This window comes from Populus nigra, chromosome 3 (assembly GCF_951802175.1).
Source record: "Populus nigra chromosome 3, ddPopNigr1.1, whole genome shotgun sequence".
Lineage (NCBI taxonomy): Eukaryota > Viridiplantae > Streptophyta > Magnoliopsida > Malpighiales > Salicaceae > Populus > Populus nigra.
In genome coordinates this window covers 22,797,935-22,824,084 of record NC_084854.1, presented here as the reverse complement: position 1 = coordinate 22,824,084, position 26,150 = coordinate 22,797,935, and the positions used below count along the sequence as shown (strand labels likewise).

General features: G+C 34.6%; 3 protein-coding genes across 4 annotated transcripts; 1 reads left to right on the top strand and 2 right to left on the bottom strand.

Annotated features, from left to right (window-relative positions):
- Positions 1–4,352: 4,352 nt before the first annotated feature.
- LOC133688228 (FT-interacting protein 3-like) lies at positions 4,353–8,303 on the bottom strand. 2 transcript variants are annotated; one of them, XM_062107646.1, is made up of 3 exons: positions 7,982–8,303; positions 7,427–7,463; positions 4,353–7,154 (listed from the first exon to the last, which is right to left on the bottom strand). In XM_062107646.1, exon 3 carries the CDS (start codon positions 7,021–7,023, stop codon positions 4,696–4,698), a length of 2,328 nt encoding a protein of 775 aa, XP_061963630.1. In that variant the 5' UTR covers positions 7,024–7,154; positions 7,427–7,463; positions 7,982–8,303; the 3' UTR covers positions 4,353–4,695. The 2 variants fall into 2 exon arrangements, with proteins under 2 accessions (XP_061963630.1, XP_061963629.1); XM_062107645.1 differs by lacking the exon at positions 7,427–7,463.
- A 5,909-nt stretch (positions 8,304–14,212) lies between these two features.
- On the top strand, positions 14,213–20,512 carry LOC133689806 (uncharacterized). The gene is made up of 9 exons (XM_062109858.1): positions 14,213–14,845; positions 15,668–15,826; positions 16,085–16,468; positions 17,014–17,118; positions 17,611–17,751; positions 18,259–18,462; positions 18,847–18,939; positions 19,152–19,263; positions 20,077–20,512. Exons 1-9 carry the CDS (start codon positions 14,348–14,350, stop codon positions 20,118–20,120), a joined length of 1,740 nt encoding a protein of 579 aa, XP_061965842.1. The 5' UTR covers positions 14,213–14,347; the 3' UTR covers positions 20,121–20,512.
- Positions 20,513–21,235: 723 nt separating this feature from the next.
- LOC133688200 (rhodanese-like domain-containing protein 9, chloroplastic) lies at positions 21,236–24,072 on the bottom strand. Its single transcript, XM_062107609.1, has 6 exons — positions 23,835–24,072; positions 22,968–23,218; positions 22,739–22,889; positions 21,868–21,953; positions 21,667–21,771; positions 21,236–21,579 (listed from the first exon to the last, which is right to left on the bottom strand). The coding sequence occupies exons 1-6, from the start codon at positions 23,876–23,878 to the stop codon at positions 21,509–21,511; spliced, it is 708 nt and encodes a 235-aa protein (XP_061963593.1). The 5' UTR covers positions 23,879–24,072; the 3' UTR covers positions 21,236–21,508.
- Between the last annotated feature and the right edge of the window lie 2,078 nt (positions 24,073–26,150).

Here is a 26,150-nt window from a genome sequence, read left to right as displayed (position 1 = left end):
GTAATTCCATTTCTACCTTGCATTTAGTCTACTTTGACTTGGCTTCACTTGAAAAACTAGCAAAAGATGAATTGAATTTTATTGAAAAGGACAATAGAAACAAATTTACTAAGCGATTTTTCAAAGGTTTCACACACCAATGAATTCTGTGCATGCACCAGCTCCCTCCGAGTCTTATTTTCCTTAACTTCTACTGTCTGAATTCTTGCCCACAAGAACGATAGCTGAGTTTATTGTTCTCCTTTTCAAACCTAATGCATTGTTTTTGTGCGTGCACCTTCATATGAAACTCGTTTCATACGCGGGAGAGATTCAAAAGGAAAAAAAAAAATTAAAATGGTAAGCCTAACATGTGCTAATTAAATTACTTTCAATAAAACCCAACACACTACCAAAAAAAAATAAAGAATCCCCATATGAAATAAAACAGAACTATTACGGCCAAGATTATTGATAATTACTTGATCAATTAATTCTTCAAACAGAAAGTTAGAAATGACAACCTCCTTCTGAAGAGTGGAATTGCAGATCTACTCGCTAGCTAGCTTTAATTTGCTCTAATTGAAATACAAGCATGGCCGCATGCAATACATTAGATGCATGTTATTGCCAGATTTGATTGCGTAATCTTGCCTTTATATTTTGGATTGACAGTTAGAACACGACTCGACATTGTTAAGGGAAAGCACATAGATCAATTGCTATTACCATGTCCTCTGAATTTATAGTAAAAACAATATCTATCTATCAACTCTTTATGAATATATAGGCAAGTATGGGTGGCATAAAGCAAGAAAGGTGCATATCCTTGTATAATTTGAAGCCCACTACACGAAAAACAAACATGATAAATTTCAAATCTTTACTCCACTAGTTGACATCTTAAATATTTAACGCGGCAACCAAAATAATTAATCGTCGAGGATATGAGATGACGCTGGAGGCTTTTATATATATAAGCTCACGAAGGAGGGTCAACCTATAACTAGCCAATCTAAATTAGGTTTTAGAAAAAATCAATCTAAAATTGATTTTATTTCACGTGGTTAACTCGACAAGTGTGAATTCATAACCTCATTAACCTAATTAAAATACAATTTGATTTCTTTTAGAAAAAAATCTTCAAAACAACTTATTTTTTTAACTTTTTAAAAAATCAAAGATATTATTTTAAATATACGATGATACCACCAATCTCATATTGGTTATGAGATGAGAGTATTAGTTACTTATAAACACAAAAAGCATCTATTTCCCCGAGAGATATCTTTTAAAAGAACAAAATCCATTATGTGTATATTCTAGTGAGACAATACTTTTTAGGAGACCTACAATGTACGATGTGAGCATACATTATTATTATTAGCACTTTATGTGAAAACATCAATCATGTGCGGCTACTCAAGCCCCTTTTATAGAGGCTATGATGATGCCACCCACAAGCAGAATATTGAAAAACACAAATGAAAATTCTAACAAAATTTTAATTATTGGTAAATTATAGTAACATTACTGATGAAATATTTTCTCATTGGATCCCTCGGTATATACCAATGAAACAATTCTATCGGTGTATACCGACGGAACAATTCTACCATATACGGGTATTGACACGCATCATCATAATTGTTACAAACACAAGATGGTTTTAAAAGATCTTTCTTATTTTCATATATTTGAATCAAGTTTGTTTCCAGTTAAGTATTTAGTGATTCATACATCTTAATAATGTATTTTTAAAATCTTAAGTTGTTGTAATTGCTTTTTAGATTCAAATAAATTCAATTGTTGTATGATATATTTTTCGTGATCTAATATTACACCAATTCTTTATTAATTGTTCTTTATTTATATTAATAGAAAGAAAACATTTCATTCCAGCACAGATTAAATTAAAAGTTAAGAATTTCATTTTGGGTTCCATAAGGAATCTTCAAATATGTTCAGCAGAAATCAAATATCGGCTCTAAAGTAGGAGTGGAAATCAAGACGTGGGATTGACCACTCAACTCTTTCGTCAGCCTCCGCAAATGATGATAGTGGGAAACGACAGGTCATTCGTTGAGAAACGCTAAGGGGGTTGATGGGTTTGTAGTCTTACAGACATGTTACCTAGTTCTGTGTGTGAATGAAAGTATTCAAGTCCTCGTTGCTTCCTCTAACATTTGGAAAAATTATTATACATAAATTACATGAGTCAACAGTCAATATTCATTTTTTTTTGTTTTTATTAAAAAAAAATAATTAAACCAAAATTAAAAAAATTCAGTTTAAACCGACTAGTTTTAATTCGGTTTATTTTTTAGAATAAAAACTATTTCAAACCATTTTAATTTAATTTTTTTTTTTATTATTTAGCTCAATTTTTCCGATTATTTTACTCCTCGCTAATAAAAACAACAGTTTCCAATATTATTTTAGGACAGCGGAAGCTGGGCCTGAGATTCAGATTTTCTAAATAAAAAATACAAAATCATAACATGTCTAGTGTACGATCCATTGTGTATTGGTCCATCCAATTTATTACAAGCCTGGATTGCGCCTTAACATCTCTGCTAGGCCTAATTCCATCACGGTGCTTGTTGGCCTGGGACCCAATAGTCTCAATTCCATCCTAGATTGAGTTTTTAAAAAAAATAATAATTTAGAGTTAAACATGTTAAAATTGATTTAACTTTTTAAGAAATTATTCAACACAACGTTATTTTGATTAATTAAGTTAATTTAAATTAACTTGTATAATCAATAACCAATGTTCAAGATAGGGGTGTCTAGAAGTGTAGTTACATTTGTTTTTTAAAATGTTTTTTTATTTAGAAATGTATCAAAATAATATTTTTTATAACAATGCATTAAAATGATATAAAAATATAAAAAATATATATTAATTTAAAAAAAAATAAAAATTTTTAGTAGGAGGATCAACAAAACGGACCCTCTCTTCTTCTTTTCTCGGAAGAATTGTACACCATGTAATGCATAGATTCTCGTTCAAATTCCACCCACAACAAAAATTAAATCAGCATGAACATTTGCATGTTGAAAGTCAAAAATCTTAAATTTGATTTTTGGACGGCAACCTATTAATCACATTATTAATAAGAGCACCACTCCAAGAGTCAGAAACTTGTTTTCCTCATGTCTAGTTTATCTGGCTACCGTCATGGGGCACCGAGATAATAAAGATGGTGCGTTACTTACTCTTCATTAAAGAAAGAATATCACCACTTTGTCAATTGCAAGCATGGTCCCTCATGGAGGGAGCCAGTGAGTCAACCTGCCTTACCATGTTTCGGTCCATCTCTTGAACCATAGCTTTCTCTCAAAAGCCTAATAATAATAATAATAATAATAATAATAATAATAATAATAATGTCTGTAGGGCACAATCGAATCACGATGGACCGCTTATCCTATTCAAGACCATAGTATATATTTATTATCGCACAACTATAAGTTCATGCCCTCTTAAAACCAACTCAGAACTTTCATTTTCTAGCATATCCTTGTCTGTTGTTTATCTATTCCATTTTTATTTGGTGAGTCAGATCCCACGCGTTGTTCCATTTCCATCCACTGCGTGAAATTAAAAAAAAAAAAGATCACTTAGTGATATTTTAGGCAGACATGGGCATATTTTAGGCAGACATGGGCATAGAGTAAATATAGAACTTAACCTTAGTGAGATTTGTCGCCGCGGCTTACCCATCTAGCCATGTTTTCCTATCTGGTTTTCGGCCGAGTTGGGCCGAGTTGGGTAAATATATTCAATATTTCCTAACACAGTCAGATAATGCTACAACACTCCGCTATAGAAGCCACCATAACCAATCAATCTACTTTGGACTGCAAAAGCAGCTACCACACCCTAGGAAGTTAGCAACTGCTGCTTCTTAACCACATCCTGGTATGTGTCCCACCACACAGATTAGATACAGCATATTTATGCAAATCTAAAATATAATAGAAAACAGAATGCACATGAAGATCTAGTCTTTGCTCAGTAATAGCATTTATAATATGCTTTTGTTTAATAGAAATACCCAATAATTAGGGAGGCAATCTTTGTCTTTCCCCATGACTTTGAATAATTTATCAAGTAAAATAAACACAGGTTAACATGAACAGAGTCTGCTGTAAGTTAGACAAGAAGGCAGGAAGTGGATATAAATTTTTCTCGCTGGCCATACAGGATGTCCTGGGAATGATAGAATACCAAACAAGCAAGAGAACATTACAATATAGAAAAGAACAAGTTGGTGCTCATTAATATAATCTAAACGGGCAATTCTTTTTTGATAGAAAAAAGAAAAGAGCAGGACAGGTGAAATAGGCTGTATTTTAGTGAAAAATGACCAAGGAAAAAGAAGCCATTCCATTGCAGGAATATAACAAGGTTGAGATCAGAAATCCCAGTGGACAACAATATCTACTAGATGAAGTGAAGCACAGAGAAGGTTCACCAAAGGTTAAATTCCAATCAAAACCTACAAAATTACAAATGAAGTTGGATTGATTACCATAAAGCTCGAAAGTTGAAACAGAAATCCTATTAAAATATCTTTAAATAACCCGCAAATCCACAAAATCTACTACCTTCAGAGGAAGGTTACAAGTTGTGCCAGAACCACCATCTTCTTCTCTGACTTGACAAGATCAGATGCAAAATGCAATTGCAGATAAAACTGGCTTTGCTCACAGCATGGAATCGGTTCTTGCTGGCAACCGCCGGAAGAAATTGAGTGGAACTGAAGGAAGTTTGTGGCGGAACCTGGGATGTCTCAGCACATACAATCCAATGAGAACTGCCACAACTTGGAAAGGAGTAATATATAGAACAATGGCAGCAATCAGACAAAAGAGCACAAACAGAGCTGTGGCCCTTGGGTCTCGCCAGCTCAGTAAAGATTGCAGCCTCTCCCCTTGAGTAGCTAAATCACCAACAACAGTCTGAATCCTCCCTGCAATACTTCTCAGACGATCATATCTCATCCTTACAATATCAGCAGACTGCGAAGTTGGGAACGTGTCAAATTCCTCATCCAATTCATCGGGATGAGCAGACTCCGCATGAGAGAGACGAGTGTCCATGTGAGGAGGATGCCTTGGCCTCCATCTATAATACCAGACACCAATCAGGAAGAGATACAGGAAGATTGTGGGCAAGATAAGTTCTGGATAGAGGACTAGGATTATAAACAAAATGTGAATCAGCACTGTGGTGATTGGGTTTTTCCAATTGCATATCTGATCAAACCATTTCCCTATAGCTATTAGCCCACCGAAAACGTTCATGATTCTGAAAAAGTTGGCTTTACTTCTTCTCATACTCCACATGTGAGACCCCACATCCAGCATATATTCAACAATCTCCTTTCTTAATGGTGGCTCTGACCGGCTCAGCCTCACTGACACAATCACAGTGGCCTGATGCCTCAAGCTATCTAGCTGGCTGACAGTCAGTGGATGGATATAGTGCATCTTTGGCAGCAAAGGATGTGAGTACATGTGCATCATATTGAGCAATGATGAGCATGTAAAACGAACTGCCAAATGAATTTCTCCCATCTTTTTTACACCATTACGATGCAGGACCAACAGTGGATAGGAGTGTGTGTAAACCCTGTCAGTTTCAAGTGTGGAAAGACGGATTCGTACCTTTCCGATCCTTGAATCCCTTGACCCACCGGGCTTGTCCCCTTCATGCAAATGACAATTATCAAAGACCCCGATTGTTATGACAGTACAGGGATCGAAAACCTCCCAAGTATATTGCTCGTTCCACTTGGGCGTGAAACTGTCAATGATGGTTCTAGTACGAACCCACTTCTGTCCATATTTTGCCACACAGTATGCATCAGTTGTTCCCCGACCATCCTTTGCTTTCATGGGCATCAATCCCTGAGCATTGAGAATACCCAATTCAAGTACCCCTATGCTGTGCTTCCACAGCTGTTTGGCTGTCGGACGAAGATCACTACTATAGTGTGTTGATTCATCCAGAACATGATAACCACCCTCCAAGCAGATCCTCATGTGAATCCTGCTGGCAAACTTTATTTCTTTCTTCTTTTCCCCTTCTACAACAACATGTTTCTCCAGATTAAACCACCTAGTGTTCACAGGGTTATGGTCCAACCTTCTGTCTACATGATGCATTGGAATCGCGCATCTCCCCAACACTTCATCCTTGTTGGGCGCAATTCTATCTTCCACACTCAAAATCAAGGGCTCCTCAAAAGGTTCTGATGCCACAAACATAAGGTCCTCATTCCACATAGGATTAATACTCCTGCTGGGAGAAACTCTTGTTCTCAGGACTTGATTTCCCAGGATAGCTTTAACATATACTTCTGGATACCTGCCTTTATCACTTGGTACCAGGTCCTGTGCTTCAATCACATTGACCCTCAAATACCATAATTTCGGGGAGAGATATACCTTGGACCGAATATTAGCAAGACTATCTGTTCCACTAACAGTAGCAGCATCTGAATGCCATGCTTCTGGAAAAGCTTCATCTGCCTGTGTTCCCATCCATACCGCTAGCATCAATTCCCCCTTAAATTTATCTCCTTTCCTATCCTCCAAGCGATACCACTGTGGCGCCAGAGGACTATCAGGAGGAACACGCTTTGGTATCTCATTCATATCAAATAAAACCCGGCCAATGAAATCATCCTTCACAAGATCCTTATCCTTAACAGTAACCTCAAGCATCGACGCCTGAATCCGCTCCTTTGAAAATGCAAACACCTGGTTCCACTCCGGGTTCGACTTCTTCTCAAAATGCCGAGTAGTGCCCTTATAGTTTCCAAGTTTAACTTCCACGTAAGGATCACAACTACCTGTGACATCCTTCGCAGGCAAGTCCTTGGCCTTAACGACCCGGACATAAAGATACTGCATCTGCTCCACAAGATCATAGGTGCTCGTAAGCTTGTCGCCAGTGATCTTTCCCCCTCCAAGATGGGGATTGGTCTCTTTCAATAGAAAATCATCCTGCGGTGGCTTCTGCATCATGTTGGCTCAAACGAGAGACCCCCGAAAAAACAACCCCAATAGTGCTTTTCAAGTTGAAGTTGAAGAGCTTGTCTTCTAAGGAACCAAAATCAAAACAGGCTTTGAATTCAAAGTCCTTCAATTCGAAAACCCTGAAATATAGGAATAAAAAATCCCAACCAGCCGTTACTAATTACCAAACTAAGAGTAATTTAAATAGTCAAGGAGACTTCATAATAGGAAAGAAACCAAAAATCCAAACATTCAAAGAACCAACAATAACCTTAACAGATAAATATGAAACAGAATACCAAAAGAAAATTGAAACACGGAACTCAAAACGACATATTTCATAAGTATAAAGAAAAACTACACGAAATGATCTTTAATATTTCATCGGATCCTTTAAATGACTGTTACTTACAAAAAAATCCTTAAATGTTCAGATCTGAAACCGAAGACTGTAAAAAAAAAAAAAAAACAGACACAGCAAAATTATATGTCAAAACATCAAATGATATATTGATTCAAATTTTTTATTAAAAAAAAAATGCTCACAAACTGCACCGTAAACTTTCTTTTTCCGCTTGGTTGCTCAGAAAATGTAGAAATATCCAAGAAAAAAAACCGTTTACTATCACTGATTTTTTTTAAAAAAAATTCCTTTTCATCAACTTAATAAAAAAGCACACTCAAAAACTCTTGTTTGGTTTCTCAGAAAGTTACAAGAAGAAGATGGGTTCTAACACAGCTTGCATAGAGTTAAGATTTTTCAGGCTGTCCTTCACTTTTTTATCTCATTTTCACATAAAATAAAAGTACTGAATAAGCAAAGAAGGTCACGGAAAATTTTTTTTTAAAAAAAAAAAACAGTAACGTCACAACTTTGAAAAGCAGGCTAACAACATAAACCAGAGAAAAATAAAAAAAAAAATTGTAAGAAACGAAAATGCGAAAAAAAGGATTGCTCCTAGCATACCTCGAAAAACATGGGGAAGAAGATCTAGAAAAAGAACCCTAGCGCTCCTTCATCTACATAAACAGGGAAGAGATAAGAATGAAGAAGAGAAGAGAAGGGAACAGAAGAGATGAGAAGGGAACAGAAGATAACTCTAGAGAGAGGGGAGGAGTCGCAATAGTGCTTTTTGCCTTTTGTTTTATTTTATTTTAGTTTTAATTTTAGCAGGAGTGTTTGTTTTTCTCTTTAATGAATCTTTGAGAATACACACAGAACATACTCTCTCTCACTTTTGCCCTCTCTCTCTCTCTCTCTTCGGGCTCTCTGTTGCTTTGTCTCTGTTTGCGAACTACAGAGAAGGGGAGCGTGTAAATAACTGCGGTAGGGGCTCGCGCGTGTAGTGACCGTTCGTCTTAGGAGCGTTGTGGTGTGTTTTTATCTGGTGGGTGAATCTGATAGTAGCGGCAAGGAAACTTTGGTAGGCAAAGAGTCTTTTCTGTTTTGTCATTGGATTCTTTTCACGTTGGTTGAGGTGGTGAAAATGATATTTCGGAAGGATGCGGTTTTTATTTTGGTATTTTTAGTGTTAGTTAGTTAAGCATGGATTAGAGTTAGGATTACAAGTAATTGCGTGGACTTGGGCCATATTTTAATTGGGTTTGCTGTTGGTTTTTTAACTTGTACAAGGAGGCTCGGCTCGGTGATAAAAATTAAAAATAATCAAAAATAAACAATTTTAAGAGTTTAAGTTTTCGAAAACGACAATAGATCTAGTTCTATTACGATTTGACAAAAAAATCCAAGTCAAATGATTTTTGACTCGATTTTAAGATAATGATAGGTGTGGGTTTTATAATGCTATAGCAATAGTACTGGATTGTTGTCCTGGTACTACGTTGTCGTTTTTCAATGTAAGAAAAACTCGAGATTATTAAAAATATATGTGTAGCCTGAATTCATTTTATTTATCAAAAAACAAATTAGAGAGTTCATTGCTAAACAACAGCTTAAATTCAAAAACTCAAATTGTTTAATAAAATTCCAAGTTGTTATTTATATTAGTTTTTAATGTTAAATGTGAAATACTGTGTTCTAATCATGAAAAAGAAAAAGGTATTTTTAAAAGTTAACTTGCGTCTGAAGTAACATACAGACATCCCCGACGTGTGTTCTAAGGTCAGAGTACAGCATTGTAATTTCCAAACATGTCCAGGGGTTACGTGTCCTTCATTGAGGTAGGTTTCATGGTAAACATGTGCGGTTGAAGGTGTTAGCAATATATTAAAGCCGTACAAGGGCAAAAGGACGTGTAATGCAGTGTTTGGCCTGTGCTTTTTATTCACAGGTGTCTTTCTTGCTCACCAAGAGAGAGATTCCATTGCTCGGAGGATCACCGCAGCCGGCATTACAAGCAAGAGCATCTCTCTATAATGTCCATTTGTCACAGGAGATGATGGTCCAGAGAGTACAGTTGGCTTTGCAAGAACGCAAGACAAATTAAAGCCTCCCTACAGTGGAGCCATGGTTTTGGAGGTTTGCCTGGTGTATTTTCTTTGATCTGTGAGCTAGGTATTTTATACTGCTGAGAGGACATTGTTAGTTCGGCCGGTTTCCTGGCAGGATCCATTTGCACCTTGACTACCAACGGGAATGGTGGTACCCGCTCCGCAGCAGGGTTCCGCCCAATTATTTTCTAACATAAATAAATTGATAAGCAAAACATTGAGATTTAAATAATTAACTTGACTTGTTTAATAAATTTAATTAAATTAATTGCATGATTAAAATAAATAACAATAAATAAATTGAACTAAACAAAAAAAAATTACAATTATTAATTAAAAAAACACTTGCTAGTATCATGTTATCCCGAGTTAATTCAAACCAATATATTAAACATGCATCCCTATATAAAATAAAAGATAAGGATAATTTTATGGAGAAGAATGTGAAAAAAAACAAAGTTCAATTTTAAATAAATAAAATATTAAAAGATAAAATTAAATGAATAAAAAAAAATTTAAATGAAATATTAAAATCAATTTAAATTAATATTTTAAATATATGACTCGATGATACAATTACTCAGGTAAATCCTAAAAACTTAATGGCAAATATTATAGGGAAATTACAACTTGCTCAAGTAAAAATGCATGTATTGAGCAAGGTGTGTATATACGTGTGAAACATCTCCGGTTCCTTTGATGATGACAAGAAGCATAGTGCACATGAGCTCAGTGTTCCTGGTAGTGGTTGATTAATTTGAAGGCAACATTCCAGTTTGAATCTACACTTCAAAGGGGAGGTGTGGATCGACTTTCGGTTTGGCAGCCTGATATGAAACGAGCCTCTTCCAGCACAGTGTCTCAGGCTGCGAGTAGAAAAGGTAAATGGAACTTTCTATATTTTATTTGTTTCAGAATATATAGTGGCTGTGTCGGCACGTAGAAAAGCGAACATTGGATCGCAAGATTTTTAATATAAATCCTAGAATGCACACTTAATACGAAGATTGGATTCTCAAAAAGGATCGCACGATGATACGAGAATATTGGCTATACCCATCCCTATTTATTTTTAATTTATTTTTGAATTGAATCCCTCAAACTTTAATTCTTTTAGATAATAAAAATACATATGATTTTGCAAAATTAACCATCAAGTGCATGTTATATTTTTTCCTCAATATCGTAGGATCTTCATTTCTAGACAACAAAAAAAAATCAAGTTCAATCTAAAAAATTTATGTGAAGTGATTAAATTAAAATAAAATTTGAGTGATAAAAAAATAAAAAGGGTTGAATCTCTCAATCTTTTAAGTTATTTGAGCTAAAAAAAATTGAAATTAATCTCTTGAAATTTTCAAAACTTTAATTAATGTTTTGAAAATCATCAATTTCTCCTTCATTGTTGAAATTTGGTCAATTTAAACTCTCTAGAAATAATTTGATCACATTAAACCCTTTTATCTCCAAGTTTTTATTACTTTAAGTCTGTCATTTTTTTTTGTTAGATTGATTGTGAGCATAATTTGATCGTCTGGGCAAGTTCCACGTAGATGGCGTAAGATAAATTAAATAGCATACAAAAAAGAAAAAAAAAGTCAAAAATGGAAATTAAAATAATTTTCTTTTTTATTTTTATGGAGAATTTTGTTGTTTTTTTATGGATATTTTTGTGTCACTTTGTAAAATTATTTTTATTTTTTTCTCTCTGGTTGAAAGTTAAATTCATTTAAAGATTAAAAAGTAATCCAATAAATTAAAACTATAGATCAAATTATGCATAAATCATGTGACTTTCACATGCAAAAATACATGAGAGGTTTAAAGCAACTAGAGATTTGAAGTAAATGATTCAGTTCAACCAAATTCTAATGGTAGAACTGAATCATTTAATATTTAATACACATTGAAAAAAAATCACAAACCCAGTCGTCCGCTTATTCTCCGACACACCCGGCACCAAAAACTTCAAAATGCAGTGAAATAGATGGAGACTTGCATGGAAAGTGGCGTTAAAACTACTCGACGATGATGCTCTTTCCATGATTTACTCATAGAAACCGCCATATTTTGTCGAGGCATATCTGTATTGGAAGGCAGATACAAAGGCGTGGCGGGCTCAACAAGCAATCAACTACGTACATTAGTTCGAGGTTTTTTTTTTTTACATGTTAATTTGATATCGAATAGTGAGTGACCTTAGCAAGAAGTTGACCTATATCTGCAGGTCATCGGTCGATTGCTGAGATGTTACCTGGTCACCACTGGCCATGCTCGTTTTACTGTTTTACAGTGCTCGCAAGCCCACGCATGCACTGTCATTTAAGAATTTTATGTTTTTTCCATCAATTTTTCCAGTCATGACCATGTAAATGGCGGGGAAAGACATGGATGATTTTCCTACCACTAAAATGGTGTCTGTGCAGAACTCGAAGAAAGAGAGGGGAGATGAAACTCGGGATGAAATATCATTAATTATTTATTCCGTAACTTTAACCCAGATTAATTACGCTTTATGTTTTTAAAAGATTATTTGATATGATGGTAGCTAGCTTCTGTTATTTAATCAGAAAAAAAGTATTCGCTTAATTAGATAGCTTGTATTTTTTTTGCACCGAGTACTTGTATTTGAAACATTAATTTTATAGAAATTAAAATAATTTGCTTTTTATTTATTTATTTTGCATACAGAAAATTATTTTATAATGTTTTTAATCAAATATTTTTTTTTAGATCTAAACAATTTTTTAAAAAAACCATAATAGCAAAAACTGTCACATAAAACATTTATCACGCTCGGTTTTTACCCTCTCCACATCTTTCATGTTGACATCATTGCCCGTCCGCCCGTCTGTGTTTGTAGTGCCAAGAATTTTCAAGCTTTCGCTTTTAGCTCTGATAAAGAAAATGAACGAAATTACGATTTTCTACAACGATTTATTTTATTATTATTATTTTAATATCATATTTGTAAATTATATTTTCATTTTCACTGTATCTTTTTTATCAATTGATGCACCGATATAGTTAAGAATTAACATGTGTCATATTTCCATAACATAAAATCTTTGTTGATATACATTTTGATCCTTTATTTTTTTAATTGTTTTTACTCTGGTTCATATGTTTTAGTTTTTTTATATAAAAAAAGAGTCTTAATTGATTTTTTTCTCCTTATATTTTACAGCAAATACAATTTAGCTCTTGACATTATTTCTCAATCAAGTTCTTACATGTTAAATTATAGACCATGTCAAAAAATTAATTATAGATGTATCATATTAAAGAAAATAAAAATTCAATAATATCAATAATAATGATAAAACAAATAAAATCCACGATCAATTAATCCAATCAAAAAAAATTATTAGAAAGTCAAGAGACTGATATATTAATTTGAGATATAATTCATTCCTATTATATTATATATTCTTATGAATTGTTTTCTTTTTTATTGTTTGCCTCAATTTTTTCTAGGTTAAAAGAAGGGAAATAATTTTTTTAAAGAAATAAAATAAAAAAAATCTCATAATAGATATATCATATTTTATTTTTTTAAGAAATATAAAACACAGGGACCAAATTGATTTTTTTAAAAAAATCAAAGGACAAAAATGTACATGTCATGTGAAAATTTTTAATGTTATTAATAAAAAATATATACTGGTATTAATATTAATAACCGATGATGATGAAAAAAATAATATATATATGATATTAAGATAACAAATTGTGAAGGAATCTCTTTAAAAAAAAAGAGGGATGTAAAAAAGCATTATTATGAAATGGAGCATATTTAAGGCACGTACTGTATAGTCTCGTTGGGGGGTATGATTAGGCCTAGAAGTCACAAACCGATCACAAGTTCTCACCTGGACTTGACCCAGAGCCTCTGATACAAAACCCATCGTTTATGCGACAAACAACGTGGCCAGCTAGAGATCCTTGATGTTGTCGGGCCGCCAACTTTTCAAGAGATCCGAGGCTTTAATTTTAGGTCCAAATAATTTATGGGAAATGCTGGAGACTATAGCTCCATAGTCAAAAAATGGCTTAGAAATTGGTGACTCCTTATAATCCTTTATCTTCTTTTATTTATCATCAGCAATTTAAAAAGAGTCACTGATAAAACTTTTTCATTGCATAAAAAAAGAGCTGCTTTTATTTATTATTATAGGACATACTAAAGAGATTAATATTTTATTGTTTTTTTCAACTACTCACTGAGATATAAATCATAATAAATTAGAATAATGTAATAAATTAATAATATGATTGTCTTTACCAAAAAAATAAAAACTTATTAAACATATATTTGAGGTAAAATTATTTTTTTATGAGATACGTATGATATTAAAAGATAATTAAAGATATAATGATTTGTTTGAGTTTTTTAAAATTTAGTAATGAGGAATAATATGATTATCAGATATTTAACATTGAGATAATGTATATTAGATTTGTCAGATCTATGCACATAAGTTTGATATTATTGTCCGATGTAAGTTTTTTATAAAAATATTTTTAAAATATTAATATTTATTTTTTTATATTATTTTAAAAATTATTATTAATTAACTGTGAAGCGAGTGTAAATAAACTAGTAACAATTTAAAAAGAGTCATTAATAAAAACACATTTTCTGAAAAAACTAAAAGCTCAAAAAGACTAAATAAATAACAACTCTTACATGTCACAATCTGATTGTCTTAGCGTCAGATTCATCAAATAAAATCCCGCCACGCAGCTTTTCCTCATGTAAGTACCCGCACTGAACCTCAACCCTCACTCTCCTTCTTTCCCTCACAGGACCACCATCCATAGTTACTCAGAGATCTCCAAACACACAGCCAGGAACTAATCTCTCTCTCTCTTGAAAACCATGACAACAGAAACAACGTCCACGCCCGACCCGAATACAAATCCTGCTCCAACTCCAACTCCAACTCCAAACCCGAATCCAAGCTCCCTAATCCACCCACGCCGGGAGCCATTCGAGCACGGACTCTTACCAATCCCCAAACTAATCTTCCCTGACCCGACCCCAACCCTTACACAGCTCAAACAACGGCTCTCTACTCACAACCGAGTCAACTCTTCCTTACTCGCTGACTCTCTCCAGATCTCCACCGACCACGCGAGGCTGATTCTCGACACGCTCGCTTCGGTTCTGCACTCTGATTCCGACCCGCTTGTGAAAGCCCGGCCCGATGAGGTCGATTCGGCTGGCGCCGATTTGCGTGATCTGATATTGTTTCTATATATTCAGTCTTACAAGAAATTGTTGCCGAGAACGCATAAAGATGCCGCTTCTGTTGCTGATGTTTGGCCGTCGACTTCAGCTTTTGATGGTTACCTGTCGGCTTTATCGCCGCTTCAGGTATTGTTTTTGTAATTAGAGGGATTAATTTGGTTAATTTTATAAATGGTGGTGTTTTTTAAGATTATTATGTTGATTAGGAATGTAATTGTCGTGTCTATGAACAATTGGATGGAAAGATTTTACAATATAATGTGATAACATTTAGGAAGGGTTAATGCATTTCATATCATAGTGATCATAGCAATCAAGAATGTGTTTTTAAATTTTTTTTGTGTAGGATACAGTCCGGACCTCACCTAGTGCTACGGGTTCATGTAGCAAGTTATGAATTTATGTTGATTCCATTCTTGACCCTTTTATCTCGGATTCTAAAAAAAATGATCTTGTTTTTTGAATTTCTGGTTTGAGAGATTAGATGATAGGTTTTGTACACTATCTGGTATACAGCTTCATTCTGTAGAACTATATGGTTAGCAAGCGCTCTTAGTATTCACTTTTTATGGCGCTATTGTGTTTATTTGTAATAAATTAGATAGTTGAGTTTGAGTTCCATCCAAAAGACTCAAGCCTTGTGGCGGGTGGTCCATTCTCAGCTTTATATATTAATCATCTATTGTTTATTTATTCGATGTGGGATAGGTTATCTAACAGTTTGCAATCTTAGATTCGTCAACTTTTGCTGATGCCTTTGATGTTTAGAATGCTGCAAACCAGTCCCAATTTGAGAAATCTCCAAATTGCATGGATTGAATTTTGTTTTGTTTGTTGTTTTTGCATGAATATAATGTAGTCTACTTCAACCAAAATCTGAAATTGGTGTTTAAATTTTGATTGTAACTTGTTTATGTTGATTTTTAATTGATGTTTCTTTGATTGCAGCTTGTGCGTAGCAACAACCGCCGGTTTATGCCATCACAGGCAGATGAAGAGGCTCATCAGTTGTCCTACCTACAAAAGCACATGGCTAACATTCTCTCTCTTTTGGCAGAGCCTGTGGAAGGAGAAGGGGAAGGCGAAGGAGAAGGAGAAGAGTCTCTGGTTTGTAAAAATATTTCTCAATAGTTGGTTAAATAGGAACATTTATAGGTGTTGCATGCATGCTCGAGGCATTATAACTTTCTTTTCATGAAAGTATATTTCCAGAATAAATATGATTTGGAAAATGTTTTAACGTCAACTTGTGTTTATCGACGCATATTAATGCTTGGATCTCTTGGTGTCTTCATAATTTGTTTTCTGCTTGTTGGTTTCTTTTTCATCTGGTTTTAATTTGCTACTTTAACTGCACTTTATTAGGTTTTATCCATGGAAGGATTTGAGCACCTTGGATTTCTTCTTCAATTTGGTGACAAAGGATCTGAAGTAGGTACCTTAAGCCAAGCTGCCCCGTTTTTTGCCAATTCAGATCCTGACATGCCTGCCGCTCCTGCTGCTGCTACACAAGTCCATGATTGGATTTCACAGAATATAGCATCTGCTTTGGAACATATTACTGAAAGAATTTCTGCAAAAGAAAATGGGCCAGCCAATTCATCTGATTCTGATGTAGCCATGACTGATGCCTGTACAAGTTCTATCAAGACCCCACCTAGTGCTAGGGGTTCATGTTTTATCGAGGGGATCTCTAAGTCATCATTTGTAAAGCAACCATCAGATCTTAAAGGTTCTTCTTCTGTAAAGGTTAGCATTGTAATGAATATTCATCGTTCCATCTCTGTTCCTTCATAAAAATAACCAGATAGCATTTTTGTGAACTTATGATTTCTTAATTTGAAGCTATTGCTTCTAACAGGGATCATTAAGGATATGTGGTAGATTTTCGAGCCTAGTTCAATACAATTCTGCTTGACTTAAAAGCATGTATTTTTCCCTTAAAATGCATGGCAGGTTTAATCCTTGGTATGTTAACATGCAAATCACATCATTAAAACTTAGATTAGCTTGTAATGCTGATGGGATTTGACTTTATGAATTTGGTTATGAACTCTGGTCGTGGATATGCCTGGCTTCTCTGAGATTTATTTGTGTTGTCTGAACCAATTTGCACCATACAATGTTGATATGCTATCATGTGTACTATCTCATGAAGAGAAAAGAGCCCTTCCTTGACCATTGTTTTGGTGAACATTTCTTTGCCTGCTTTGTCTATGCAGCATGGTTTTAAATTTGTCTGCTTCAAGGTTGTATTGTTTTTTGGCCATTTTAACTGTGTTGTGTGGTTGCAGGTTCTGAATTGTCATGATTCCATCCTTTACATCTTAGCACCTCTGAGATATGCTACCATTTATGGATGCTCTGATGCTACTATAGTCCTTGGAGCTGTTGGCAAGGTAGTAACAAACACTTGGTTTTTGTGAGTACTGACTGTTTCAGTCACCTAGTGTTCATATCTGCTGGAAATCTTTCTCTTGTGGTTTAGTCACCAAATGTACCTCCTTTGTTAAATGAGAAATTGAATGGTATAAATTTCTTAGCAATTGATTTTTCACCACATTGCTGTCTACGATTGTACGTGCAAGTGTGTATGGGCATTATTATCTATTGCGTTTAGCATCTGTAGTTCTTATTAACTCTTCATGTGTTGATGTACCACTTGATATTTACGTGAATAATATTTAACAAGGAATCTATAGTTGTCAATATTCTGTATGGAGAGCGTACCTTTCCACATTCCTTCAACTGCTGTATCTTTTCCTAGTAGCCATTACTCTTGGTGAGTGATTAGCCTTGCAGCGTGTGCCTTCATCAACTCATGTTGAGGGTTATGGGTTATTTTTAGGTAAAAAAATGATGATGTGTATGTCTTTCAATGTCTTTTACAGGCTGTAAGGATTGAACATTGTGAGCGAGTTCATGTTATTACAGCAGCTAAACGAGTCTGCATTGCCAATTGTCGTGAGTGTGTGTTCTTTCTTGGGGTAAATCAACGACCACTAATTGTTGGTGATAACCATAAGCTACAGGTGAGCTTTTGACCATCCTCTTTTTGTGCCGTAAACTGTTAGCTGTCATGGCTGTTATAATATTCTGCATTGTAAATTACAGACTTACAGAGGAGATAAGTTTCTTGGTGATGCAAGTGTCCACTTACCTTTCATGTCTGGTTTTGAACATAAAGAAAATTTACTCATAATTGAACCTCAATGTGGTTTTCTAGATTCTTTTTAAGTTTGGTGATTAAATTAATTTAGTTCTGGAGCCTTTTGTGTTTTGCTGGTATTTCATTGTATTGGCTATTGCTAGATGTGGGCCGGCAAAAGGGAGATGTGCACAAACTGAACTCTTTAACCTTACTCTTGAACACATGCATACTGCTATGATGTGATTTGTTTATTGAAAAAAATGAAACCTCTGTACTTTTGCATCCTATTAAGCAGTTCATTGGTTATAATTGAACATCCTTTCTCCCTTATATTTTTCAATTACTAATGAAGATTAACACTATAAGCATTCTGTTAAATTTTAATCAGGTGGCACCATATAATACATTTTATTCAGAGTTGGAGGAGCACATGGCTGATGTAGGCATTGACGCAACCATCAACAGATGGGATGAAACTTTGGCCTTGGGAGTGGTTGATCCCCATGATTCATTATCTCACCCTGCTGGTGTCTCTGATTTTCAAGCTGAACCAGCTGCACGGGTAGACCCTGACCAATTCACAAACTTTCTGGTATAATTTATACATTCTCTTGTTAATTTACTGAAAATTGGTGTGTTTGTTTGTTTGTTTTAAACACCTTTGTTGATTTCACTATTCATTTTCTGTTGAATCTCACATTTTTTAATTTGATCTTCTGCAAGTATGTGAAGTTTGATGTCCAGATTATTTGAAATTATCATTTATTGTTTTTACTTCTTTTGCATTCTATGTTGTTACCTGTCTCATTTCTTTTTTTTTCCCCTGGGGTTTTTGGGGATGGAGGTTGGGTATTATTGACTGGGGTCGCTTTCCCTTCCTTTTTGAACATCCATCACATGGAATTTCATGTTTCCTTTTGGGTTAATTTTACTTATGAAAACATTCACACGCATTTTCCCCTTCCTGATTTAACAGATTCCCAATTGGTTTGGAGCTGAATCCCCAGGGTCAACGAAAGACAACCCATTTCAATTACCCGAGGCTTACATGGCATCTCAGCAGAGAAATGTACGTGGACTGGCACTCAAACTGATTATAACAAGATGATCTTTCCTTGAGAATCATTTATAATAAGATGATAGGAGAGCTATACAATTGTATTTTCTTAGAGCTGCTTATAGTTCATGAGTTTGGATTTTGCCTGGGTTGCCCCTTGCCAACATATTACGATTGCTAGTTTTTGGTGTTTGATTATGTGTAACGCCTCTTATCTTTTCCAGCAAAAGAATTTGGGAGAGACAAAGAAATTATTGAGGGAAGCTCCTCTTGAAGAAAATCAAAAGCGAGAATTGTCAAGTGCACTCCACCTGTTATTTAAAGACTGGTTATATGGTAATAATTACCTTAATTCTTGTTATTAATATAGTAATATGCTAGAAATGTATATGTTTGATGCAACCATTATAAACTTCCCAAATATTCTGAAATCAAAAGTTGACATATACGAATAGACCTACACAGACAGATAGATGGACACACACACACACACACACACACACACACACAATTATGAGTAGGTGGATGCAAGTATATAAGCATCTTGGTTCCTTCATTTAGTTTTAGCCATGAATATGATTTTTTACACATCTATGCTAACAGTCTTTGTAATATGATGCAAGGATATTCTAATCATTTACATATATGTGTTCCTTGATACTGATCATAAAACATAATAGATTATTATTTTTCAGTATTCATAGTGTTATCGCTTACACGGTTTATTAGTCCAAGGAAATGTATTTGCTTTGGTCATGTGGTCTACTTTTCAATCAAGTTTGTTTGGTGAATGGAATATCTTGCTGTTCGAGGGATCGAAGATAAGATTATGATGTTGTTGAAGTTCAAATTAGGTTTATGTGAAATTTCATCAAAAGGTTTGAAAATTAGAATTGGAAGTATCTCATCCTGGGGTTAAGTGGGGAAGTGCTTGTCCCAGACCTAACAATACTTGTCTATACTCACTTCATCCCTTACAGATTATAAACCTAACAATACTTAGCAACTCTGCATTTGTTACTGTATGTTATTTAATGTGAAACTGTCTGTATCCAAAACATTTAATGCATATACAGTAAAACAAACCTATAAGATGTTTCTGCTAACAATTGTAAAATATTGAGTTGTCGTCGCTTTATGATGCTACAGCTTCAGGAAATGTCAGACAGCTTTACTGCCTACAAGGTGATTGATGTCAAATGATGGATGATTATGTGGTGCGATCGAGGATGACTTCGGGTGCAATCAAGGATGGTTTTGGAAGCTTTTTCGTGTTGTTTCTGTTTCAGTGGTATATCGACTGGTAGTAGATAGAGGCAGCAGAGAATCAACCCGATTCACTTTGATAATTCGGAGTGGACATTTATCCTTATTTGGTAGTAGATAGAGGCATCAGAGAATCAACCCTATGTACTTTGATTCTTTGGAGTGGACATTTATCCGGTGACATTGGTGCCTAAAATGCGGTGTCTATGCTAATCTAATTGTAATAATTTTTGGAAAGGAAATTTTACTGTAGTAGTTGTTGATTTAGGTTCACAATCATGCTTGGTTCTAATATATACTGTGTGTGAGATTAAGATAAGAGTTATTTTTTATTTTTTTTGTACTTGAAAAAATATCAAAAAAATATATTTTTTAATATGAATACATTAAGATAATAAAAAAACAATAAAAAATATTAATTTAAATTTGTTTTATAAATGTACTGGGATGTGAAATGAAATATGAAATCATATTCATTTCTTGGTATGAGGGTCTTGAATTTGCTGCTGAGACGGGATCTTGGACACTGTTGATATGGCAACATTGGCGGGTTAAAAATTGTAACTTCCATAAGAAGTGAAAGCATGCCTTCAATTTTGTTCTGGTTCTCAGCTAGAGTACATTTTTACTGTGGGATGTTTTTCACCGGGCAGAAGTAGCAAATGTACAACAGTTTTTGATGGATTTAATGATCTTCAATTATTAGATGATTTGTTAGAGTTTTCCCTTTTATTTTGAATGTTTGTTTTTCTATTATAACATGTTTTTTAGAATTTATTTTTTACTTGAAAATATCAAGTTGATACTTTTTAAATGTTTTTTTAATAATTTTAATATACTATGTTAAAAATATTAAAAAATTATTATTTTCATATATTTTCAATTAATTTTTTTTATAAAAACTTTTTACATCACATTATCAAATTCACCTTCAAATACACACCAGGCCTGGATATAGATTTAGAGAGGTAGATAAACAATCCATCTCATCAAACTTGAGGTTATTTTTCCTTTTCCTTTAATAATAAAGAACAATCTGTAATTTGTGAAGACTGCCCAGCGTTCTAATTTTCATATCAAAGCTGTTCATGAATGGTAGATGAACAAATCCGCGAGGTTTGGAAATTCATTGTTGGTTCTTAATTTCCAATGTGCTTAATCTTAGAAAAATTACATGACCACCGACCTGAATCAATGTCATTAACTTCTCTCTCTTGTTCATTAGGATATTGTGCTGCTGGAATTGAGCACCTCCATTTCCTGGATCATGTCACCGTTTACACTTGCAAAACTTGGGATCACAAGGACTAGCTGACTAGCTCGACGGGGCTAGTTGAAGCAGCTTTTCTGCTTGCTCTGGGAAGAAGGTGATGAACAGATATGCACCTATACGCATTAGATAGTCAGAAAGGAGGAATTGCTGTAAGGGCTCAACAACATCATCATGTAAGCTCTACAAGTTGTTCGACTTACAGACAAGTACAGTTCCAAGTACTGCTGAGATCTTGCCTTGAATTGTGATCAAACCAGCTTTGCCAGCATCTTGCAACTCAGTAGAACCTTCAGAATCAAATGTTCCTGAACAAAAATAAAAATAAAACCCTCGTTTCCCTTGCTTTGCATATATTATAATTGCTTTGCTTGACAAAGAAGGGTTGGCACCAGAGTTTTAACCTGGTTTTACAGATTGAAGCCCTGATGTCACACATGCTACATTCTTGAAACCAGCTGCCTCTAATTTGGTGGCTGCAGCCGTAGACCTTGACATTAAAAGGAAACTGAGTCGTGTCATATAGTTTCCAGGCAAGGCAAGTTCAAAACAGTGAAACCATGAAAAATTGAAGCGATAAGAAAGTAGATATGGTGTTGCAAGTTACACTGGTAAACAGCGATACCATCTCTCAATAGAAAATAATAGGATAAGAACTTAAGACACACAAGGAGAGATAAAATTATGAGTAAAAACTAATTTCTATGCCATGATGGATCCTCAGACCCCAAGATAGGTAACCAAGAAAACATTTTGTCATCTCGCTTTTCCCTGTTACTAATTTCTTATCGAACGCCCCTCTCCTAGAGCAACTTCAATCAAACATCTCCTCACCTGTGCTATCAATGGTTTTGTTTGAAGATATTGAACTACAGGAGACCTAACTGTGGGATCAAATCTTGAACTTCATCTTCCAGACTTTCCAAGAAATAAAGCTCACTCTTAAACATTTCTGGGCTATTAACAAATAAACAATCTATATATTAAAGTCATATATTCTTGACATATCACCGAATTAATCTCTTTGATAGAATTTACACCTTTCTATTTATCTACACAGCTGCATTCTACAAAAATCTATATCATAAAAAGGGAAACCAAACAACAGAACTCCACACGAAACACAATTGTGGCTTCTCTGAATCACTTAATTCAAGGACCCTCAAACTGGTACTATAAAAATATGCAGCAAAATTCCAACATAAGAGCAAATACCAATTCAAAAATACTTCTGCGTTATTAGGTCATGCCATCAGTGGCAGAACAATAACTGACCTTAATCCTTCCTGACATACAATTAACAGTTTACTTTGAGGTGAAAGCTGACTCTGCACAGAGTCCACAAATTTATCATTGAGCTTAGTAAATGGCAAGCCGAAGAACAAACCAGAGAAATTGTTGTGCACAGTTCTTTTTATTATTGTACCTGCAGAAAATTATTCTAAGGGAATGAACAAACAAGAACATAAACCAGCAATGAAAACTACAAAGGAAGAGGTTTTACCAAAGTCATTGTCTTGATTCTCGATAAATAGAGGAACATGATAGCATGATTTTATATGAGCTCGTTCATATTGAGTTTTGTCTCGTACGTCAAGCACAGCATATCCCCCATCCGTTACAAGTTTCTTTGCTTCATCTGGATTCACAAAATTCACTTCTGCTCTAATTCCAAAATTTCTCCAACGTTTTGGTTTTCCCCGGATGGTTCTTCTATGATGAGTGTCAAATTCCAACCAAGATGTCCCGAAATTACTGAAATCACACCCTTAATCCCTTATTCCTGTGTTCATAATTATCTATTTCACTTCTATAAATGTTGAATAATTTTTTTTTTCATGTACTCATGCATTCACTTATTTCAGGCAATTTTTTGTACCTACTAAATACAAGAAAAGGTCCAAAATCTCCTTCGGCTCTTGAGAAAAATATACTATAAACAAACAGAATATTAATCTTCCTCTATATTTAGTCTCTAAGAGCGACATGATCACTTGAATAGTTGAGCTGCAGTAGTGTTGAAACTTGGAAACCCAAAGGAGGAGGACAAAAAAGAAAAAAAAACTTAGGATTAATCAATGTTTTTCCAAAATCCCATGAATCTTCAAAACCAAAGTGGAAAATAGGAGTAGTGAAATATAAGAAAGGTTGGGATTGTTTTGTAATGTTCTACACATCAAGGCAACATCTAGAATTCAACAATAAAACTTCTTAATCTTAAGCTTTCAAACCAAAACAGCTTCTTTTTGAAAACTTTTATTAGCATATTAGCATGCATGGTACCTATTCTTGAAGAAATTAAAAATAAAAAGGCTGCGGATTTGCATAGTAGAAAAAAGTGCTAACAAAAAGTGAGAACAACTTATATTACCTTCTTGAGGAGAGAGTTAAAGCACAAGTAGCAATTCCAGCCATTCTTGGTTTGCAGTTCTACTCCGTGATTATCTCCAACTCTCTTTCTCTGTCTCTGTTTCTGCCTTGGCAACTTTGAGTATCAGTTGATTTGCTGGCATGGCCACATGAAATTGGGAGAGGCAATGGGTCGCTGCCACGTGGCACTGCAGAAGGGATATATTTCCAGATCTTCCGTCTCTAGCAAGCCCTGCGTTTGTTTTAGTTTATTTGGTTCATTTTTCTTTGTATAAGAATAAATTTGCTGCATTCAACATTGGGCCTAGACCAAGAAATATAAGCCTAAGAAGTGATCCAGTAGAGAATCCAATCACGGGCCATTAATTTACCACACTCCATTGCAGTTTAATTAATTAGCCAGCTCCATAAATTTTGGAAAACGAGAGGGGGATGACTATGTAATCTCTACTAAAATAATAATAAATTATTATTATTATTATTATAAAAAAATAAAGTTTTAGATCAAAATTGAATTTTTAAAAAATTAAGGGATCAAAATTTTATAATTTAAAAGGTAGGAGGACCAAAATAAACCTTTTAACCCTATTTCAAAACCGTATCTATTTTCTTCGTTATTTTCACTTTGTTCCTTCTGCTTTTAATTTTATTTTTGATCAAGAAATTTGAAGTAATGCGTTTGGCATTGGAAGAAGAGCAAAGACGGAGCAGCAGTCCCAGCATTCTTAATCAGATGATCCACTGTTGCATAGAACCTAAAATCCATGATTAATTATGCAGCTTAGAAGCTTATTGTTGTCATCGCATGCAGAAGTCTTGTGAAGCCACAACACAGCTAAATTCTTAGAACTCCAGTTAGTTATGCTCAGGCTTTAATATTTGTGCACACCATCATGTAAAATTCAAACATGCAGAAACCTAAACGAAAATGTATCGAGAATCCTTGCTACGCCACTAATTCTTCAAAACAAATGAGAAACATTCAGTTTACCAAAACAGGCTCAAGGATACTTTCTGTTTAACAAAAAAATCTAGTTTATGCATGCATGCATGCTTACGTTGGCCAAAGTGGTTCCATGTCTCCTCAACAATTCGTTTGCAGTCTTCAACCTTGGCAACATCCGCACAAACCACAAAAAAACATCCGGTGATCCCAGTTTTCGGGCTTTATCAGCCACTAATCCCAGATTGTCTGGCCTCTCTTCTTGCAGCAAGGGCTAAACGAGCTCCTCTACTCGCATACTGATCATAAGCGAGCTAGATGCTAATCGTGGCCACCGAACGACGACAGCAACTCTATTAACACTATAAAAACTTACTAGGATCGAAAAATCCCTCAAACTCTAGAGATATTTATGAGATTAATACCGACCTCACCAATGCCAGAAGATACTCCAGTGATGATTGCAACTTTTCCTGCCATGTTTTCACTGAATATGGATCTCTTTATTTAACTTCTCTTTGCATTCTTCACTTATCTTACTGATTGACTGGTAGGTTTAGGTTCCGACGAACTTGTTAAAAACAATTATCAACAACGATAGTCCAAAAGGAGTTATTACAAATAGTTCAAAGTTGTTATTTGACTCATGAGATTTAATTAACACGGTAGTTGTTGTGTGTTTTTTATTAAAAAATATATTAAAATAATATTTTTTTTATTTTTAAAATTTTATTTTTGATATCAATACATTAAAATAATTCAAAATCATAAAATAAAAATTAATTTTAAATAATTTTTTTTATATATAATTTTAATCAACCTTCATTTGAGTCTTAAGTCAAAATTAAGGTGTAGTCACTGACACGAGTTCTTGACTAAGAGAACTTATGGGTAAGAATGGTTGTTTGCTTTAAGCACCAGTCATTTAAGTTCAACAAAAAGTTTGTGAAATCAAATTACTTGCATCACTCGCAGAGGGAGGGGCGAAATGGGGTTCTTCTCGTCCATCTGTTGCTGCTTTTATCGGCCTTCTCGCGTAGCCAGTGATGGAGTGCTTGGAGCGGCGAGGCAGCCTGTCAGGTCAAATTTCATTGAATCGGATGCTCGAGCACCAATTCTAGTTCCACACTTCCCTGTGAATTCGAAGTTCTCTCGTTTGTAATCAGCAGTCTTGTTCACTCTCAGCGTCTTGCGATCTTGTACAACGTTCATGGAGTAAGATAATAAGTTTGAACTCTCTATTTTGAATCATGTAAATTGTAAGATTCTGCTGCTTGTAGTTTAAAAAAGCTATGTACTGATGATTCAGGTTGTTTGAATCTGGAATCAACGAAAAACTGTAGAAAGGATCAATTAAAAGATACAAGTTCGCCT

What these genes read in the sequence shown, in the direction of transcription:
- LOC133688200 (XM_062107609.1), bottom strand. Translation starts at nt 23,878, where the DNA reads ATGGCTGGAATTGCTACTTGTGCTTTAACTCTCTCCTCAAGAAG. An exon ending in TTAACTCTCTCCTCAAGAAG is followed by an intron (nt 23,219 to 23,834) that starts GTAATATAAGTT and finishes GTGTGATTTCAG; the next exon opens with TAATTTCGGGACATCTTGGT. An exon ending in GTATGTCAGGAAGGATTAAG is followed by an intron (nt 21,954 to 22,738) that starts GTCAGTTATTGT and finishes TTTAATGTCAAG; the next exon opens with GTCTACGGCTGCAGCCACCA.
- LOC133688228 (XM_062107646.1), bottom strand. Translation starts at nt 7,023, where the DNA reads ATGATGCAGAAGCCACCGCAGGATGATTTTCTATTGAAAGAGACCAAT.
- LOC133689806 (XM_062109858.1), top strand. Translation starts at nt 14,348, where the DNA reads ATGACAACAGAAACAACGTCCACGCCCGACCCGAATACAAATCCTGCT. An exon ending in CGGCTTTATCGCCGCTTCAG is followed by an intron (nt 14,846 to 15,667) that starts GTATTGTTTTTG and finishes CTTTGATTGCAG; the next exon opens with CTTGTGCGTAGCAACAACCG. An exon ending in TCCTTGGAGCTGTTGGCAAG is followed by an intron (nt 17,119 to 17,610) that starts GTAGTAACAAAC and finishes TGTCTTTTACAG; the next exon opens with GCTGTAAGGATTGAACATTG.